The 19,846-nt window shown below is 36.8% G+C and overlaps 1 protein-coding gene across 7 annotated transcripts in view; it reads left to right on the top strand.

The window, feature by feature from the left end:
• Positions 1-19,846, top strand: part of LOC148949448 (actin-binding LIM protein 1-like) — a 150,961-nt gene that overhangs the window by 40,115 nt on the left and 91,000 nt on the right. For all 7 annotated transcript variants that reach the window (XR_016142134.1, XM_089093480.1, XM_089093479.1 and 4 more), the window contains exons 2-3: positions 5,991-6,086; positions 9,368-9,551. Coding sequence is in view for 6 of the 7 variants with exons in the window: in XM_089093480.1 (XP_088949606.1) it covers positions 5,991-6,086; positions 9,368-9,551 (280 nt within the window). In the remaining variant the exon portion in view is untranslated. The remainder of the gene's footprint in view (positions 1-5,990; positions 6,087-9,367; positions 9,552-19,846) is intronic.

Here is a 19,846-nt window from a genome sequence, read left to right as displayed (position 1 = left end):
CTCTGACTGCCAACTCTAGACTGAAAAGAAAGTTGGCTCGGAAACAACAACAACATTGACATTGGCATTTTGCCTCGGAAACAATAACAACATTGACATTCGCTGAGGGCGTGCCAAAAACACACCTGGAGAAAGAGGTCATTGACCGATTACGCAATCATTCTCACTAATGACTCTATGCCCATATAAGGAGTCCCGGTGGGAGTAGCACCCCCATCTCTACTTGTGTTTGGGGAAATGGTGGGCGTGAGAGAGGCGGTAGTCGCTCTTCAATTACTCTCAACTATTAAAAAGGGCACTAGCCCTTTTAATTTACAATTGAATGAGCCGTTTTTGAAGTTTCTACGACATCGATTTTATATAAACCTTATATGCCCTCAGGGCATAACTTACAACACTTGCCCTGAGGGCTGTGGGGGAGGGGAGGGGTTGTCATCCTTAAAGACCTAATTTCCAAAACTTTCAACTACCGTGAATGAAATGGCTATCTAAAAATTTTGATTGGATGTGTTTGGGGAAAAGGTGGGCGTGAGAGGGGGGTTAGTTGCCCTCCAATCACTTTCGACTATTAAAAAGGGCACTGGCCCTTTGAATTTCCAATCGAATGTGCCAAGTTGCTACGACAAAGATTTCAATAAAAACCGTATATGCCCCCAGGGCATAACTTATAACCCTTGCCCTGAAGATTGTGAGAGAAGTGTCCTGCTCAAAGGTGCATTTCCAGAACTTTCAACTGCGTAGAACAAAATGGCTATCTGAAAATTTTGATTGGATAAGTGTTGGGGAAATGGTGGGCATGGAAGGGGTGTTAGTTGCCTTCCAATCACTTTCGACTATTAGAAAGGGAACTAGCCTTTTCAATTTCCAACTGAATGAGCCCTTTTTGAAGTTTCTACGACAGTGCTTTCTATAAGAACCTTATATGCCCCCAGGGCAAAACTTACAACCCTTGATGAGAGGAAAGTAATCATAGTCTTAAAAAAAGAAAATATTTAAAGTATTATTTTCTTTTTCCTTGAAAAGTCTATGTAATTATAAAAGGAACAGAAATTAACTAAAAAAAACTTTTTCCACCAAATGGGCTTTTCAAGAAAAAGCGAAGAAATTTATTAAACCAAAAATGAGCATAAATAAAATCAAATAATCTACCAAGCTTGAAACTACCTCAAATCAGCATCGACAAATAAATGAAACCCAAAACGAACAGAAATTGCAATAAATAACCGAGTAAAACTCAAAACGAGCAGAAATTGACATAAGTTGGGCTCAAAATCCCAATGCCTTCCCAAGGCCAGAACATAATTTGCACTTTACTGAAAAAAATACAAATGATTGTGCATTGTCAGTTTAATATACATATACTGATATTTAGTAATCAAAATGTTAATATTATTTGATTTATTGAAGTTATAAAAGTAAAAACATCTATATTTTTTCAGTATATTTTTTCATCACAGATTATGCTGGATTTTGATTGTATTAAATAAAAAAAAACAAGTTTTTTTAACTGAAAGTAAGGAGCGACATTAAAACTTAAAACGAACAGAAATTATTCCGTATATGAAAGGGGCTGTCCCCTCCTCAAAACCTCGCTCTTTACGCTAAAGTTTTTCATTGTTTTAAAAAATAGAGTTGTGAGAAAGTCAAACTTTAGTGTAAAGAGCGAGGCGTTGAGGAGAGCACAGCCCCTTTCATATACGGAATAATTTCTGTTCGTTTTAAGTTTTAATGTCGCTCCTTACTTTCAGTTAAAAAACTTGTTTTTTTATTTAATTTTTGAACGTTTTCGAATAAATGCAGGGGTTGATCTTGGCTCACCGTATAATTAAAACAAAATTTTCATATTAATTTACTTTTATTTGGTTAAATGGCTTTCTCGAAACTTGTAATTTTATTTACGAACGTTTTTATTAGTAATAAATATACGTAACTTACGAATTAACTTACGTAACGAACTTCTATATTCATATATTTTTTAGGGGGTTCGTATATTAGGGGGTTCGCCCCCTAGTCAATACCTTGCTCTTTAATCGAGAGTTCGAATTTTGTTCAAATTCTTTAAAAATGACCGCTTAATCACAAAGGCCGTTAATTAGAATAAATAGCTCTTATGAAAGTACTAAAAAATCTTTGGCTTAAAGAGCGAGGTATTGACTAGGGGTGAACCCAATCATATATGTACTATTTTCTGTTCGTTTAAAGTTTTTATGTTGCTGCTGTTGCAGTTGAAAAACTTGTTTTTTATATTTAATTTCTTATCTTTTTTTAAATAATGCTGGGAAGTCCGGCGTCCCCTTCATAGCAATGACCCTTCCCCCATGAAAACTTCCTGCATGGAAAGATCTTCCCAAATAACCCCCGACCCCCCCCCCCCCCCACTACCAAGAAAAATTTCCCCTGAAAACCTCTGTATACTTCCCAATAACCAATACTATATGTTAACATTGGGTAAAGTTCATAACTTTCAGCCCTCCCCCCGGGAACTTCGGAGGATTAAGTCATCCTAAAAGACATAATTATAAAATTTTCAACCATGCTGAACAAATTGGCTATCTCAAAATTTTGAACGGGTGACTTTGGGAAAAAAATGAACGTGGGAGGGGGCCTAGTTGCCCTCCTTTTTTTTTTTGTCACTTAAAAAGGGAACTAGAACTTTTAATTTCCATGCCAATGAGCCCTCCCAAGATATTCTAGGATCACTGGGTCGATACGATCACCCCTAGGAAAAAAAACAAAAAAAAACACGCACCCGTGATCTTTCTTCTGGCAAAAAATACAAAATTCTACATTTTTGCAGATACGACCTTGGAACCTCTGCAGTAGGGTTCTCTGATACGCTGAATCTGATGGTGTGATTTTCATTAAGATTTTATGACTTTTAGGCGGTTTTCCCCCTTTTTTCGAAAATCAGCCAAATTTTCTCAGGCGCGTAACTTTTGATGAATAAAACTAAAATTAATGAAATTTATATATTTGAAATCAGCATTAAAATCTGATTCTTTTGGTGTATCTATTTGTATCAAAATACCGTTTTCTAGAGTTTCGGTTACCATTGAGCCGGGTCGCTTCGTTACCACATTTGAAAATTGACCTAAAATCTCTGAAGAATTTAGGGGAGATGGCTTAAGCTGACGCTTTGAACTGCATGCGACGGAGAAACATTGGGTTTTCACACTACTTCCAGGCAGCTTAACACTGTAATAAGTGGATGGCATAACGAGTAGCAGGGTCAAATTTATGATTTTGTTCAGGGGGGAGTGGGGGTTACCTTAAAAACGCATCAAAAATGTGTTTTATGCGTTTTTACGAGTTAGACAAACATTTCGGGGGGGGGGGCTAACCCTTCCCCTGAATACGGCCTTTATCAGGGGTTAGAATTCATTCGACGATATTCAAACAGAACTTGGTTCGTTGTTTGTTTGAACGATTACATGAAACGCAAAGCGAAGAATTGCCTGACTTTTATTGCTGTTAGGAATTCAATATTTTAGGCGTTTGAACTTTCTGAAATGTTCGTTGTTGTTGTAAGTTTGATAATTACTGTAGTATTAATTGTTGAATTTGTCGATTGTCCGCTTTGTTTTGGTACGGATTATCATAGCTACTAGTCGAATTAAATTTTAATAGAACAGTTGAAATAAGACGACTTGAAAACAAAATATACGCATTCTTCCACATCGAATTGCCTGTGTAGTAATGAGGGGTAATGCCAACATTGGCCCTTATTTTCAATTCTATTATTGATTCCTCCTCGATATTCTGATTTCGACTTGGAATAAATCTTTTTTTTCTTTTCCTTTAAACGGAAAAGAATTATGGGACTTTACATAGTCACATTTACATATTTCTGATGCAACAATTGCCTATTAATCATTTGCTATTTATGAGTTTCACGCTTAAAAACTGATAATGAAAAACATATTCAAAACTTAATGATGAGCCAGAAAATTATGTTTCATTTTCATATGTGGGTGAGCTAGGAAGATCACAAAGGAAGAACTTTGACCCTCTCAAGAGTTGTAATTTTAGCATTCTTCCTTTTCTGTAATTTTTTTTAATAGCATTCAAAAGGAACACTTCCACCCCATGATCTGGATAAAATAAAAACGACGAAAGTTTCCCACGTTATATTCTAGCATATTCTCCTTATAATGTAAAAAGGGAGAAATCCAGTAATAATCGATTACTCTCTTCTGTAGGTGGTTTATCAGTACATCAACATTTATATTTGGTTTTTTCAATAGTTACACAGGGATGTACTAAGGTGAAGGGGCGTTTAGGCCCATGACCCCTGGGTTCTTGATATTTTGACAATGTTTTCTACAATATCTTTCAGTTTCTGTAGAAATTGCCTGCTTTTCGAAACTGTGGCTCCCTCCGCAAAAAAAATCCTGCGTATGTATGTACCTGGTCGTAGTAATGGAAATTTTTACGCACTTCTGAACAATTGCAAAGCGTGATCAAAGCTTCATCAGAAATAATCACTTTAACTGCAAAACTGAATAAAGATGTTACCCTAACTTCATTGAAGAAATAAGGAAAGGGAGAAAATGCAAGGGAAAAATACAAATTGCCCTACAGAAATTGTTCCTGAACCCAGTGCAACAAATAGAAAATAGCTTATCTAGTTCAAATAAACAGTATGCTCAACACTAAATGTTAAAGTTGCCCCTCAACTTTCTATAGCAACGGGCTGAAAAAAAGCCCAACTAGTACTACCAAACGATATTGCTCATTTCCTTAGCGTTTAATTGACTTGTTCCAGAGTGTGGTGGCTTATTAAGTAGTACTGTTGCATGGAAATTTCTTCCAGTCTCGAAACGTTCGATTGTTAGCTTCTGTTGAATAAAAACGTGAAACGTTTTTATTTACAGAAAAGCTAGATTCCACAGCGAAGGAAAATTTCCTTGATCCTGATTTTGAATCCTTGAAAATCGCGATTTCGATCCACAATTAATTTTTCCTTTTACTACTTAGTAGTTCTTTGTTATTGTTAGAAATTTGAAAGAGGCATATGTCGCTCTGTTAGGGATATACTCACCTAATGTATATCTTGATTCCCGCACTTGAGCTATTCAAAACAGCAGTATTTTTTTTTGTATTTTACTCGTTCAGTTTATATGACTAAAAAAAAAAAAAAAAAAAAAAAAAAAAAAAAAAAAAAAAAAAAAAAAAAAAAGGAAAACTAACCTAACCGAAATTTCAATCAATATTCGATTCAAACTTCAAATGAACAGAAATTGTCATAAACAGGAGCGGGTTTAACACCCCTTAGGCCTTCTAAAGACCAGTGTCATTACGGGCAGCTAAAAAAAGGCGAGTGAGGGGAGCTGGTTGTCCTCCAATCACCTTTGACTTTTTAAAAGGGCACTAGAACTTTGATTTTTGAATCAAATGAGCCCCCTTCGAAGTGTCTACGACAAATCCTTCCGTACGAAGTGGCCCGATGAAGAAATAAATAAATAATGCACGGAGGTCACTTCACTCATTACTTAGGCAGCGCTATTGTGCTACCTATGATTCCAATTGTGTAAAGTATGTCGTATTGTTTTGCGTTCGCTGTAGAAATTTTGATGTAGCATCTATTTCCCTGTTGGGAGGTTGTGTTACCCTCATGTGGTAAAATTATTTTTCACAGTTTAGCCAATGAAGAACAATCAAAGATGTTATATCGTAATCCTTCGACTATCCATCCATTTAAAGTATTTTGACGCCCTCTGCATGTTCACAATATTATTAGTATACGTATTAAAACTTGTATCAGAAGTTTGTTTCTATCTTTCATCTTATTTTCTTTAAGGATATTTATTTATTGAATGACGATGTTAGATTTTTGACCATGTCATTTTCACAATTCTTCAAGTACCAGCAAAATTGAAATATGGAGGAATGGTCCCATTTGAGGATTTGGTTTGTATTTATCTTTAAGAAGAATACTTGCTTAATCTTGAGCAAACACTTGAACACTAACTTCTGTTCTTCTTATATAGGTAAAACATTATGTGAAGTCTGTCATAAGAAGTGTGCTGGGGAAGTTTTGAGAGTTCAAGAAAAATATTTTCATATTAGCTGCTTCAAATGCAAAGGTTAGAACGCTTTATTTAGTTATTATAACCGTCCTATATTTTTAAACCAAAATTATGTGATGTCTTCTACTTAGTTTATGTGTGATATTTATTGCACAAATAAAAAAAAAGGAAAATTTTCAGCGGGTTTGGAATTTCCTGGAGAATTTTTCAGTGGTGGCGGGGGAGAGGATTTTCTGCGGGATAAATTCTCCATGGACAAATTTATTTTAGGAGCAATTTGACATCGGGGAATTTTTCCCAAAAGCAACTTCCTACTAGGGGGGGGGGGGGTCCGGGAAAAATTACACAGAAGACGGGATTTCTGGAATGATGTAAAAAATGATTAGAAATTAAAGTTTTTTTCAAATGAAAGTATGCCAAGGAGAATTTTTCAGGCGAAAATCGTCCGTAAGAAATTTTACGGGGGCGATTTTCAGCGAGAATTGAATTTTACGAGGGTGGGGGGGGGAGAATTTTACGCAGCAGGAACTTTATACGGAGGATTTTCCCTTCGGGGGAGGGTAATTTTCATGGAAGGGGAGCCAGATTTACCGGCAGTATTTAAAAAATGATCAGAAATTAAATTTAAAAAGAAGTTTTTTTTTCAACTAAAATCTACATTAAAGCCCAAACCGAACATGATTTATTCCTTATATTAGGGGTTTGCCCCCTCCTCATTACCTTGCTCTTTGCGCTAAAATTTGACTGTTAGTCCACATTTTTTAAGAACGACTCCTGAAACTCAAGGGCCCTTTAAAGAAGCTTTTTAAAAAGAGCTAAAAAACTTCAGCGTGAAGAGCAATGTATTGAGGAAGGGGGTTACCCCCTCAAACGGAATAATTTCTGATCGTTTTGAGTTTTTGTTGCTCCTTACTTTCAGTCGAAAATCTTTTTTTACTTAATTAATTGCCTGAGAAAAGACAGTTCAAGCCAGCAGTTTAAGATAGAACACAGTTCAACGGTTTTGTTTACTAGGAGTTTGAAAGTTTTGCGGCTTTTTATAAATCTACACATTTTGTAAACTTGAGAATAAAACTCTTTTGGCTTATGGAAAATACTACCTAGTTCCTCCGAAAAAGGGTATGGGATTTTCTTTAATACTCCGCGAAAATTCTGTGCTCTGTGTTAAAATTTTTTATATTATACTGAGTTTAAGTGATTGACAGAGTGCAATTGAAAATCCTTCTTTGTTCTTTTATGTAAGCGATCGAAAAAATACTACAGTAAGAAAGAAACAACTTTTCCTTATCTTTGAAGTCTGCTTAACTGAAAATCAAGAATTTAAAATTGTGTAATAATTAGAGGAAATATTTTAAAGAAGTTTGTTGTGCAATTCTTTTTTTTTTTAATTTCACTAAAGACCTGTTTTGTTGCATTGGAGGAGAATTTGTGAGTTGTTGCCAATTTGTTTAGGAAAAAAAACTGCTGGAAAAAGAGCCAACCAAGCCCCAACATCTTTGCCAATTTTTTTACTAGTATGCGCATATGTATAGTAAATTAAGTTTTGTTTGTGTTTCTGTACACACATGGCCATTGAGCACCAAGGATTTCGCATAATGTCCATCGGAAAATTCCTCTGGCAAATCTCCCCTGCAGAGAATTCTCTCTGGCAAATATCTCCGTGTGCGAATCCCCCCCTTTCGCGGAAAATTTATCTCGGAAGCCTTCCTCATTCCCTATGTAAAACCTCTCCGCAATTCTCTCATGGAAAATTCTCCCCACATGTAAAATTGAGCAGCAAAAGGGAAATTAAGACAAATAAAAAGAATGAAGAAAAGAAGGGATTCTGTAATATTCTACCTAATTGCAAAATTAATGTTGAATAAATGGTTTAGAATGTCCTATAGATTAATTTTTACATTTTGTTACTTTTAATTCATCTTTTCATGTTTCTGGGGACTGAGGATTGAGCTATCATAATAGGGTTTAATAAAGGTTAAAGAAATTGATTTGCTTGCTTTTTTGAAATAAAGATATCTGTTCATTTAAAATTTTTCCTTCGGACTTGGACTTGGACTCCATATTATTGAAATTAAATTAGAAAAAAGAAAGAAAAACGCCTCCTAAAGGCACTTCCAACGGGAAACCATCTGATACACGCCTAGTGGACGTGTTCTCGATTGCTAGGGATGAACTGTCATCCTGTTCTGTAGTTGTCGGTACCCAAACCAAGTCCACGGGAAACATAGAAAAAAGTACGTAAGGGGATTCGACACCTTAAAATCATTTGCCTCACTAACAAAAAAACTTACAAAAACTATATTTGTCTTGCAGTCCTTTGAAAGAACTAATAAAATTAAACTGACTATTTGATATATACTGTTATTAATTGCTGAAAGCTCACCAATTCAAGATTTTACTTCACTGTAATTCTTATTTTTATTTTCTTTGTTGTAAGTGCAAAAGAAAATATTTGTAATATTATTATTCGTTTTCAGTAAAGCGTAAATGACGCTGTTGGCTCTAGACTTATTACAGTTAGGGGAGGGAGAATGGAGCAGTAGCCCAATTCTTGTTTTTAATGATTTTTGTTCGTTTTAATTTTGACTTGAATATTTAATCTAGGTTTTACTTGTTTTAAGATTTATATTAGTACCTTTTGTATGTTTGTTTGCCATGATTGTTTATTTAGTTTATGTTCGCTATTATATGTATTTATATACATAAATACATATAAAGTACATACATTAAAAAATTGACCTTCAAATTCGAAGTTATTTGATGCAGCTAAAGCTTCGGGTAGAAATGGCTGTGGTCTGAGCAAGTGACTTTTTTGTCACCATAAATTGCTTCCGCGTGGGCGGTTTTATCAAGTACTTCCTAAATGGCGTGGTAATATTGTTTGAAAGTTCGTGATTTCCAATTGTATATACGCTTCTTGGTAATTTTTCTTTATTATAATTATTAAATCAATATCATTCTTTGCTACTTATGCATTATAACTAAGCCAGCGCTATACACGAAAAGGTCAAGTTTGGTTAATGCTAATGAAAAAAAAATTAGTATAAATATATAAAAGTTTAGAAACAAATTTGGGTTATATATTGGCACATTAGGGGGGTGGGGGGGGGGGTAAGCATAGCATATATTAAATACGTAGCCTAACCTAGGTACATTTTCCCCCATAAACCCCAAAAACAATCGTTTAAATGTTGTAAACTCAATTAGAAACTACGCTCTACCATCAATGTATCTAGCATATACCCGTTTGTCTGCTTTTGTGTCTGGTTTCCTTGTACAGTCTATAGCGCTGGTTTAGTTATAATGCATAAGTAGGCTACCCATTCTTTTTCTTTTAGTGTGTGGAACATCTTTAGCCCAAGGGGGGTTTTTCTCAAAGGATAGTGATTATTATTGCACCAAAGATTATCAAGATAAATTTGGTACTCGATGTGCTGTTTGTAAGGAGTTCGTTGAAGGGGATGTCGTCACTGCGCTGGGGAATACCTATCACCAAAAATGCTTCACGTGTGCTAGATGCAGGTAAGACTCAAGTTATTTCAAGGCTAAACTGATAAGACCTTAAAGCAAGCAGCAGAAAAGATTCAGAATAAAAAAAATTGCGTGTTTCAATTTTCATCTACCACTGTTTGGCAGGGAAAAAAATGTACCTATGCCTAGAATATTTTAGTATTTGCTTATTTGTCAGAATCTCGAGGATTTTTATGCATAAGTAAGGTTCAATAAAGGTGACACACAGGCAATTTTTACTGACCTAGATTCTACTATGTCAGGGTGGCGGACGTAGTATCAATCATTTTAAAAACGTAAACCCCCAGCATCGCTATTTTGGATCGAATTGCGGGCGCACTGTCAAGCGCATGCGCTTGATAGATGCACTTGAGAGAATGACTATCTTGCTAAAACTCCTCAATCACATCATTGGGTGATTGGGTGACTTCACAAAAAGTGAAGTTAGGTTAATCCTAATGAAAAATAACAAAACTTAATGATAAAATAATACTTTAGAAACAAAATTATGGAAACATAACCCAACGTAACCTAACCCTCACCCCAACCCTAATGTGCAGATATATAGCCCAAATTGTACAAGTCCAATGCATTGTATCATCTGTCACTTGTTTTTGTAGCTATGAAACCGGTTTTCTGATATATAACCTAAGCATAATTCTTGAACGTGTTTCCAATAACCGACAAGTACCAAACAAATTATTAGTTGGTTGACTAATTTGCAAGTTCTTCTTTTGGAAAGAAAAACTATCTTGTTACATTTATAACTTTAGTGTTTCAACTTAATTCACTTATCAACAGGATCCTTATTTTCTTTTAATTCCAAAAATATCACTTTTATTGCTCAATTTTTATTATGTAAAGCACAAACATAAATTTAAATTTTTTGCTTCAAACACCAAAGTGAAATTCTCCCAGACGTGACGCATTTTCAGTGTAAAAAAAGTATTTATGGAAAGATCAACCAATAGCATTGTGGGTAATTACCCGTTTTGGCTCCATCCCTCGATAATTTGTCAAGAAATTAGTCCAGGCAATATTGTGTAAATATAGGAAATACCGTGGGATTAACACGCCGAGCATCAACAGGCTGTTTGTATTTGAATTTTTAAGAACGAAAAGCATTGTCAAATTTACTGAATTAGTTTCTGATTATTTTTTTCATGGTTTAGCGTGGCAACAATGGTGAACTTTTCTCGTAGCTTGTAATCTTCATAATTTTGTTACAGCCAAAAGAATAATCGTATAAAATCTATTTTCAGGTATGAATACACTTAACATGGAACCAGGGGGGCAAAATATCTTTTCAGTTGACTTGAAATTTCAATGCAAATATTGGCGAATTTTGTTGAAAATTTAAGTTTATTTTCTTAAGGCTGTAGTTTGACAGGGAACAGTATTCGTTCCAATGACTTGATTCTTACTCGGAGAGACGCTGGAAGTCGAGAACAGGAAGCCCATCGTTTCTCCTGTGAAAACGGAATTCATCAATGGGATTACTTTATCTTAGGAGGTTACCAAAATAGTTTTTGTCACAAAATGTCAATTTGTCAGCTTAAAGGACGGAGACAGTGACAGCTATGGAGAAAGCAGCTGCTCCGCTTCAAGATGTGTTTTGTCAAAAGGAGATTAATGGCTTCTTATCAGGGCAGTATCCAGCTTTTTTGTTCCGGTGGGGGGTAGGCTTTTTTTTTTCAAAAAAAATTAAATAAGGCATTAGAAATTTGTTTTATGCATTTTCTTACGTTTTTATAAGTCAGACAAACATGTCGGGGGGGGGGGGGCTCAAAACCCCCTAATCCCTATCCTGAATACGGCCTTGCTTCAAATACCTAACAAACTGGAGAGTCTATCTCGAGGCTGTCAAACTTTTCAAATTTTGCACTCCCCATAAATTCAAAACAAAAATATATTTACCATTTTAAAAGCATTAGCCTAAGACATTAAAAATCAATGCGGTATTTGTATGATTAATTAAAAAACTTTTTCCACAAAAAAAGTTTTTCAAAGAAAATTAAAGAACTCCATTAAACAAAAAATGAGCAAAAATAAAACCAAATAATCTAGCAAGCGTGAAACTACCACAAATCAGCATCAATAAATAAATGAAACCCAAAACGAACAGAAATTACAAGAAATTACCGAGTCAATCTCAAAACGAGCAGAAATTAACATAAGTTGGGCTCAAAACTCCTATGCCTTCCCAAGGCCAGAACAAAATTTGCGCTTTACTGAAAAACATATAAAAGTTTTTACTGTTATAACTTTAATAAATCAAATAATATTAACATTTTGATTACTAAATATCAGTGTATGTATATTAAACTGACAATGCACATTCATTTGTATTTTTGCAGTAAAGTGCAAATTTTGTTCTGGCCTTGGGAAGGCGTAGGGGTTTTAAGCCCAACATATGTTAATTTCTCCTCGCTTTAAGTTTGACTCGGTTATTTATTGTAATTCCTGTTCGTTTTGGGTTTCATTTATTTATTGATGCTGATATGTGGTAGTTTTACGCTTGGTAGATTATTTGATTTTATTTTTGCTCATTTTTTGTTTAATTGAGTTATTTACTTTTCTTTGAAAAACTTATTTTGTGGAAAGTTTTTTTTAATTAATTTCTGTTTGTTTTATATTGACATAGTCTTTTCAGGGAAAAAGCAAATAATGCTTTAAATCTTTTCTTTTTTTAAGGCTTTATAGTTTGGCCTGCTATTTGTATGCTGGAGAAAAATTTTCAGCAATTTTTAATAACATACACCCTTTTAAAAATCTGGCCACAAATATTAGTGTCTGTAATTTAGTGTCACATCTCCTCTAGTTGACCTGAAATAAAAAACTTGACACCATTCGCAAAAAAATCTGTTTACTTTCTTTGATAGCTTGGATACACTTACGCTATTTTGATTTGGTTAAATTTTAAGAGCAGAAGTAGCCCCGAAAGTCTGAACATAATACCCTCAGTCGTTCTTGGGATACTGCCGAGATGCCTTGTTGGAAATTAGCATTAACACAGTGCATTTTGATTTAATCTTAAGGCAACATTTAGTTTTTAAGCATAATGGGCAAATGGGAGGATGGCCATGGGAGGGGGATTAGTTGCCCTCCAATCACTTTCGACTATTAAAAAGGGCATCAGCCCTTTCTATTTTCAATCGAATGAGTTCTTTTCGAAGTTCCCACGACAACTCCCTCGATACGAAGTGCCCTGGTCTAAAAAATAATACATTAAACCCACATCGATCTTTACTATAAAAATGTCAAGCCTTCCAATCACTTTCGACTATTAAAAACTCCTTCGATACGAAATGCCCTGGTCTAAAAAAAAAAAAAAAATAATAACAATAATAGCCTACAGTGTACCCACATTGCTCTTTGCTATAAAAATTCCAAGCCTTCCAATCACTTTCGACTATTAAAAAGGGCACTAGCCCTTTCAATTTCCAATCGAATGAGCCCTTTTTGAAACGAAAATGTTTTTTATGAACACCTTATATGCCCCCAGGGGATAAATTACAACCCTTACCCTAAGGGCTGTTAGGGTGGTTTTAATCCTCTAAGACCTAATTTCCAGAACTTTCAGCTACGTTAAACAAAATGGCTATCTCAAAATTTTACTTGGATGTGTTTGGGGAAATGGTTGGTGTGAGAGGGATGTTAGTTGCTCTCCAATCAATTTCAACTATTAAAAAAGGCACTAGCCCTTTCAATTTTCAATCAAATGAGCCCTTTTGAAGTTTCTATCACTACATTTTCAATAAAAATCTTATATGTCCCCAGGGCATAACTTACAACCTTTACTTGCCCTGAGGGCTGCGGGGGGTGTCAGCCTCAAAAAATTCGTTTTAGGAACTTTCTACCATTGAGAACAAAATAGCTATGAGTAAATTTTGATTAAATAGGTTTGAGGAACGGGTGGGTCAGTGAGGCAGGATAATCACCCTTCAATTACTTTTAACTATTAAAAAGTACACTAGACGTCTCAATTTTCAATTGAATGAGCCTCTTTTGACGTTTAACGACAACTCTGTCTGTAAAAACCTTATATGTCCCCAGGGCATAACTTACAACCTTTGCCCTTGGGACTCTGGGGGGTTTGTCTTCCTTAAATACATAATTTTCCAGAACTTTCAACTACTTTGAACAAAATGGCTATCTCTAAAATGTTATTTAATGTTTTTGAGGAAATGGTGGACGCGAGAGGGGGGTTAATTCCTCTCCACTCATTTTTGATTATTAAAAAGAACAATTTCAATTTCCAATCAAATAAGCCCTTTTTGAAATTTCTACAAAAACTTTCTATATAAACTTTATATACCTCCAGGGCTTAACTTACAACCCTTGCACTGAGGGCTCTGAGGGGGTTATCATCCTAAAAGACATAATTTCAAGAACTTCTCACAAAACTCGTCTACGTCTCTCAACTACGTCTCACAAAATGAATATCTCAAAATTTTGATTGGATGTGTTTGGAAAGATGGTGGGCGTGAGTGGGGTGTTAGTCACTCTCCAATTACTTTCAACTATTAAAAAGGGCAGTAGCCCTTTCAATGTCCAATTGAATGAGCCCTTTTGAAGTTTCTACAACATCTCTTTCTATAAAACCTTATATGTCCCCAGGGCATAACTTACAACCCTTGCCCTGTGGGATGTGGGGGGGGGGTTTTTCATTCTTAAAGACCTAATTACCAAAACTCTCAACTACGTTGAACAAAATGGCTATCTAAAAATTTTGATTGGATGTGTTAGGGGATAATATGGGCGTGAGAGGGGGGTCAATTACTCTCCATTAATTTTCGACTATTAAAAAGGACAATTTCAATTTCCAAACAAATGAACCCTTTTTGAAATTTTTACAACAACTTTCTATATAAACATTTATGCCTCCAAGGAATAACTTACAAACCTTGCACTGAGGGCTCCGAGGGGGTTATCATCATACAATACCTAATTTCTAGAACTTTCGACTACGTTGAACAACATGAATATCTCAAAATTTTGATTGGATGTGTTTGGGGAAATGGTGGGAATGAGAGGGGGGTTAGTTTCCCTTCAATCACTTTCGATTATTAAAAGGGCACTAGCCTTCTCAATTTTCAATTGAATGAGCCCTTTTTGATGTTTTTACTACATCGCTTTCTATAAAAACCTTACATGCCCCCAGGGCATAACTTACAAGCCTTGCCCTGAGGGTTGTAGGGGGGGGGGACTGGGTTGCCATCCTTAAAGACCTAATTGCAAAAACTTTCAACTACATTGAATAAAATGTCTCTCTAAATATATTGATTGGATGTGATTGAGGAAAAGGTGGGTGTGAGAGGGGGGTTGGTGGCCATTAAATCACTTTCGACTATTAAAAAAGACACAAGTCCTTTCAATTTCTAGTCGAATGAGCCCTTTTTCATGTTTCTACGACAAAGATTTCAATAAAAACCTTATATGGCCCCCAGGGCATAACTTATAACCCTTGCCTTGAAGACTGTGGGAGGAGTCTCCTGCTCAAAGGTATAATTTCCTGAACTTTAAACTACGTGGAACAATATGGACATCTAGAGATTCTGAGTGTATGTATTTGGGGAAATGGTGGGCGTGGCAAGTGGGTTAATAGCCTTCAAATCACTTTTTACAGTGGAAAAGGACACTACGCATATCAGTTTCCAATGGAATGTGCCCTTTATTAATTATTTTCGACAATGCGTTCTATAAAAACCTGATATGCCCCCAGGGCATAACTTACAACTCCTGCCCTGAAGGCTTTGGCGGAGTGTCCTCCTCAAAAATATAATTTCTATCTTGAAATCAACTATACTGAACAAAATGGTTATCTCAGAATTTTGATAGAATGTGTTTCGGGAAATGGTGGGCATGAGAGGGGGGTTAGTTGCCCTCAAATTACTTTCGACTATTAAAAAGGGCACTAGACCTTTGAATTTCCAATCGAATGAGCCCTTTTTCAAGTTTCTACGTCAAAGATTTCAATAAAATTTTATATGTCCCTAGGGCATAACTTATAACCCTTGCCCTTAAGACTGTGGGGGGATTGTCATGCTCAAAGGTTCAATTTCCTGAACTTTAAACTGCGTGGAACAAAATGGCTATCTCAAAATTTTGATTGGATGTGTTTGGGGAAATAGTGGGCGTGGGAGGGGTGTTAGTTGCCTTCTGATTACTTTTGACTATTAAAATGGGCACTAGCCATTTCAATTTCTAATCGAATGGGCCCTTTTTGAAGTTTCTACGACAACGCGTTCTATAAAAACCTTATATGGACCCAGGGCATAGCTTACAACCTTTGCTCCGAGGGCTTTGAGGGGGTTGTCATCCTCAAAGACCTAATTTACAGAACTTAAAACTACGTTGAATAAAATTGCTATCTCAAAATTTCGATTGGATGTGTTAGGGGAAATGGTGGGCGTGAGAAGGGGGTTAGTTGCCCTCCAATCACTTTCGACAATTAAAAGGGCACCAGTCCTTTGAATTTCCAATCGAATGAGCCTTTTTTGAAGTTTCTACGACAACCTCTTCTATAAAAACCTTATATGCCCCCAGGGCATAACTTACAACCCTTGCCCTGAAGGCTGTGGGGGACTGTCCTCCTCAAAAACATAATTTCTATCTGGAAATCAAGTACGCTGAACAAAATGACTATCTCAAAATTTTGATTGGATGTGTTTCGGGAAATGGTGGGCGTGGACGGGGTGCTAGTTGCCTTCCAATCACTTTCAACTATTAAAAATGGGCACAAGCCACTCCCATTTCTAATTCAATGAGCCCTTTTCGAAGTTTCTACGACTACTTCTTCGATACGAAGTGTCCTGCTCTAAAGGAAAAAATAATAAATCGTACATTGTGCCAACATCGTTCTTATATGTCCTCAGGACATAACTTAAAATCCTTGCCTCGAGGGGTTGGGGGAGGGTCCTCCTCAAAAACATATTTTCTATGTGGAAATCAACTACGCTGAACAAAATGGGTATCTCAAAGTTTTGATTGTATGTGTTCGGGGGAATGATGGGCCTGGGGGGGGAGGATCATTTGACCTCCAATCACTTTCGACTATGAAAAAGGGCACTAGCCACTCCAATTTCCAATCGAATGAGCCCTTTTCAAAGTTTCTATGACAGCTCCTCTGATACGAAGTGCCTGGATATGGAAAAAAAATATATAAATAAATAATACATAGTTCCAACATCGTTGTTTACTTAGGCAGCGCTATTGCGCTGCCTATGATATACCCCGTGCAGCTCAAGAAGTGAAGTTAGGTTAATCCTAATACAGTATACCTAAGTATGATAAAATATAATACTTCGGAAACAAATTTGGGCTATATACGTATTTGCACATTAGGGTGGGGGGGTATATACCCCAAATTATATATTTCCCATCTACTCTGTCTTTAGCCTATAGCGTCGACTATAGTAAAGGCCATATGGCTCCAATTTTTTTTCCCAGAGGCACTTCATATGGAAGGGTCGTCGTATAAACTTCGAAGGGGGCTCATTCGATTGGAAATCGAGAGTTGTAGTGCCTTTCTTAAGGATCAAAAGGGATTGAAAGGCAACTAACACCCCTTTCACGCCCACCATTTCCCCAAACACTTCCAAACAAAATTTTGAGATAGCCATTTTGTTCTAAGTGGTTGATTTCCATATTGAAATTATGTTTTTGAGGAGGACACTCTCCACAGACCTCAGGGTAAGGGTTGTAAGGTATGTCCTTGAGACATATGAGCTTTTTCCAGAATGGTTTGTCTCAGAAACTTCAAAAAGGGCTCATTCGATTGGAAATTCAAAGGGTGACCTTTTTAATAATCGAAAGTGATTGGAGGGTAGCCTAACTAATCCCCCTCTCACGCCAGTCTTTTTTCCAAACACACCCAATCAAAATTTTGAGACAGCCATTTTATTCAACATATAAGGTTTTTTATAGAAAGCGTTGTCGTAGAAACTTCAAAAAGGGCTTATTCGATTAGAAATTTAAATGGCTAGTGCTCTTATTTAATAGGCGAAAGTGATTGGAAGGCAACTAACATCCTTTCCACGCCCACCATTTACCCAAACACATCCAATAAAAATTTTAAGATAGTCATTTTGTTCAACGCAGTTCAAAGTTCTGCAAATTATATATTTGAGCAGGACACTCCCCCCACGGTCTTCAGGGTAAGGGTTATAAGTTATGCCCTGGGGGCATTTATGGTTCTTATGGAAGGAATGCTCGTATAAACTTCAGAGAGGGCTCATTTGATTGGAAATTGATAGTTCTAGTTCGCTTTTTAAGCGTCAAAATATATCGGAGGGTAACCAGCCTCCCGACGCCCTTTTTTCCCAAATGTATTCGATAAAAAATTTGAGATAACAATTTTGCTAAAATAGTTCAAAGATCATATAACAAAAACTCCGGTGTCGACATAACCCCCCAGGGCCCGAGTTATGCACTGGGGGAATTTATGGTTCCTATGGAAGGAATGCTCGTAAAAACTTCAGAGAGGGCTCATTTGATTGGAAATTGAAAGTTCTAGTTCGCTTTTTAAGCGTCAAAATATATCGGAGGGTAACCAGCCTCCCGACGCCCTTTTTTCCCAAATGTATTCGATAAAAAATTTGAGATAACAGTTTTGCTAAAATAGTTCAATGATCATATAACAAAAACTCCGGTGTCGACATAACCCCCAAAGGCCCGGGGGCAGGCGTTGTTTCTTATGCCCTGGGGGCATATATGGTTCTTATGGAAGGGATGCTCGTATAAACTTCAAAGAGGTGTCATTTGATTGAAAATTGACTGTTAATGTTCACTTTTTAAAAGTCAAAAGAGATTGAAGGGCACCTAGCCCCCCCCCCCTCTTCCACGCTCTTTTTTCCTCAAACCCATCCGATAAGAACTTTGATATAGCCATTTTTTACAAAATAGTTCAAAGACCATATAACGAAAACTCCGGGGTCAACACAGCCCCCCAGGGCCCAAGGGCAGGCGTTGTAAGTTATGCCCTGGAGACTATATGGCTCTTATGGAGGGGATGCTCGTGAAAACTTCAGAGAGGGCTCATTTGAAAGGAAATTGAAATTTCTAGTTTAGTTCTTGAGAGTCAAAAGAGACTGAAGGGCTGATAGCCCCCCCCCCCATGCCCCTTTCTCCCCAAATGCATCCGATAAAAGTTTTGAGATAGCCATTAAGTTAAAAAATTTTCCAAAAGTCAGCTAACAACTCAGGTGTCGACACAACCCCCCAGGGCCTGGGGGCAGGCGTTGAAAGTTATGCCCTGGGGCATGTATGGTCCTTATTAAAGCCGTACTCGTATAGACTTCAGAGAAGGCTCATTTGATTGCAATTGAAAAGTTCGAGTTCACTTTTTAATAGTCAAAAGAGATCCGAGGGCAATTAACCCCACCCCCCCCCCCCCCCACGCCTTATTTTTACAAACCCATCTAATGAAAATTTTGAGATAGACATTTTGTTAAAATAACTCGAAGGTCGGATAAGAAAAACTCCGGTGTCAATACAATCCCCCAGGGCCCGGGGGAAGGCGTTCTAAGTTATGCCCTAAAGGCATGTATGGTTCTTATGAAAGGGATGCTCGTATAAACTTCATAGAGGGCTCATTTGATTGGAAATTGAAAGTTCTAGTTTACTTTTTAAGAATCAAGAGATTTAAGGGCAAATACCTCCCCCATGTCCCTTTTCCCTCAAACCCATTCGCTACAAATTTTGAGATAGCCAGTTTTTAAAAAAAAATGTTCAAAAATTAGATAAGAAAAACTCCAGTGTCAACACAACCCCCCAGAGCCCGGGGGTAGGCGTCGTAAGTGTTGTCCCTGGGAGCGTAAATGGTTCTTATGAAATGGATGCTCGTATAAACTTCAGAGAGGGCTCATTTGATTGGATGTTGAAAGTTCTAGTTCACTTTTTAAGAGTCAAAACATACCCTAGGGCACCTAGCCCCCCCCCCCACACACCCTTTTTCCCCCAAGCCCATCCGATAAAATTTTTAAAATAGCCATTTCATTAAAAATAGTTCAAAGGTCTGATAAGAAAAACTGTGTCGACGCAACCCCCCAGGGCCCGGAGGCAGGCGTTATTAGTAGTGCTCTGGGGGCATATATAGTTCTTATGGAAGGGACGCTCGTATAAACTTCGGAGAGGGCTCATTTGATTGGCAATTGAAAGTTCTTGTTCACTGTTTAAGAGTCTAAAAAGATCGGAGGGCAATTAGACCCCCCCCCTCCACGCCCTGAATGCATCAGATAAAAATACATAGTCATTTTGTTAAAAATAGTTCAAAGTTCAGATAACAAAAACCCCAGTGTCGACAC

The sequence above is a fragment of the Artemia sp. Qi Xiang Cuo genome, chromosome 8 (genome assembly GCF_049724085.1).
Source record: "Artemia sp. Qi Xiang Cuo chromosome 8, ASM4972408v1, whole genome shotgun sequence".
Taxonomy (NCBI): Eukaryota; Metazoa; Arthropoda; class Branchiopoda; order Anostraca; family Artemiidae; genus Artemia; species Artemia sp. Qi Xiang Cuo.
This window is presented reverse-complemented; position numbering and strand designations above follow the sequence as displayed.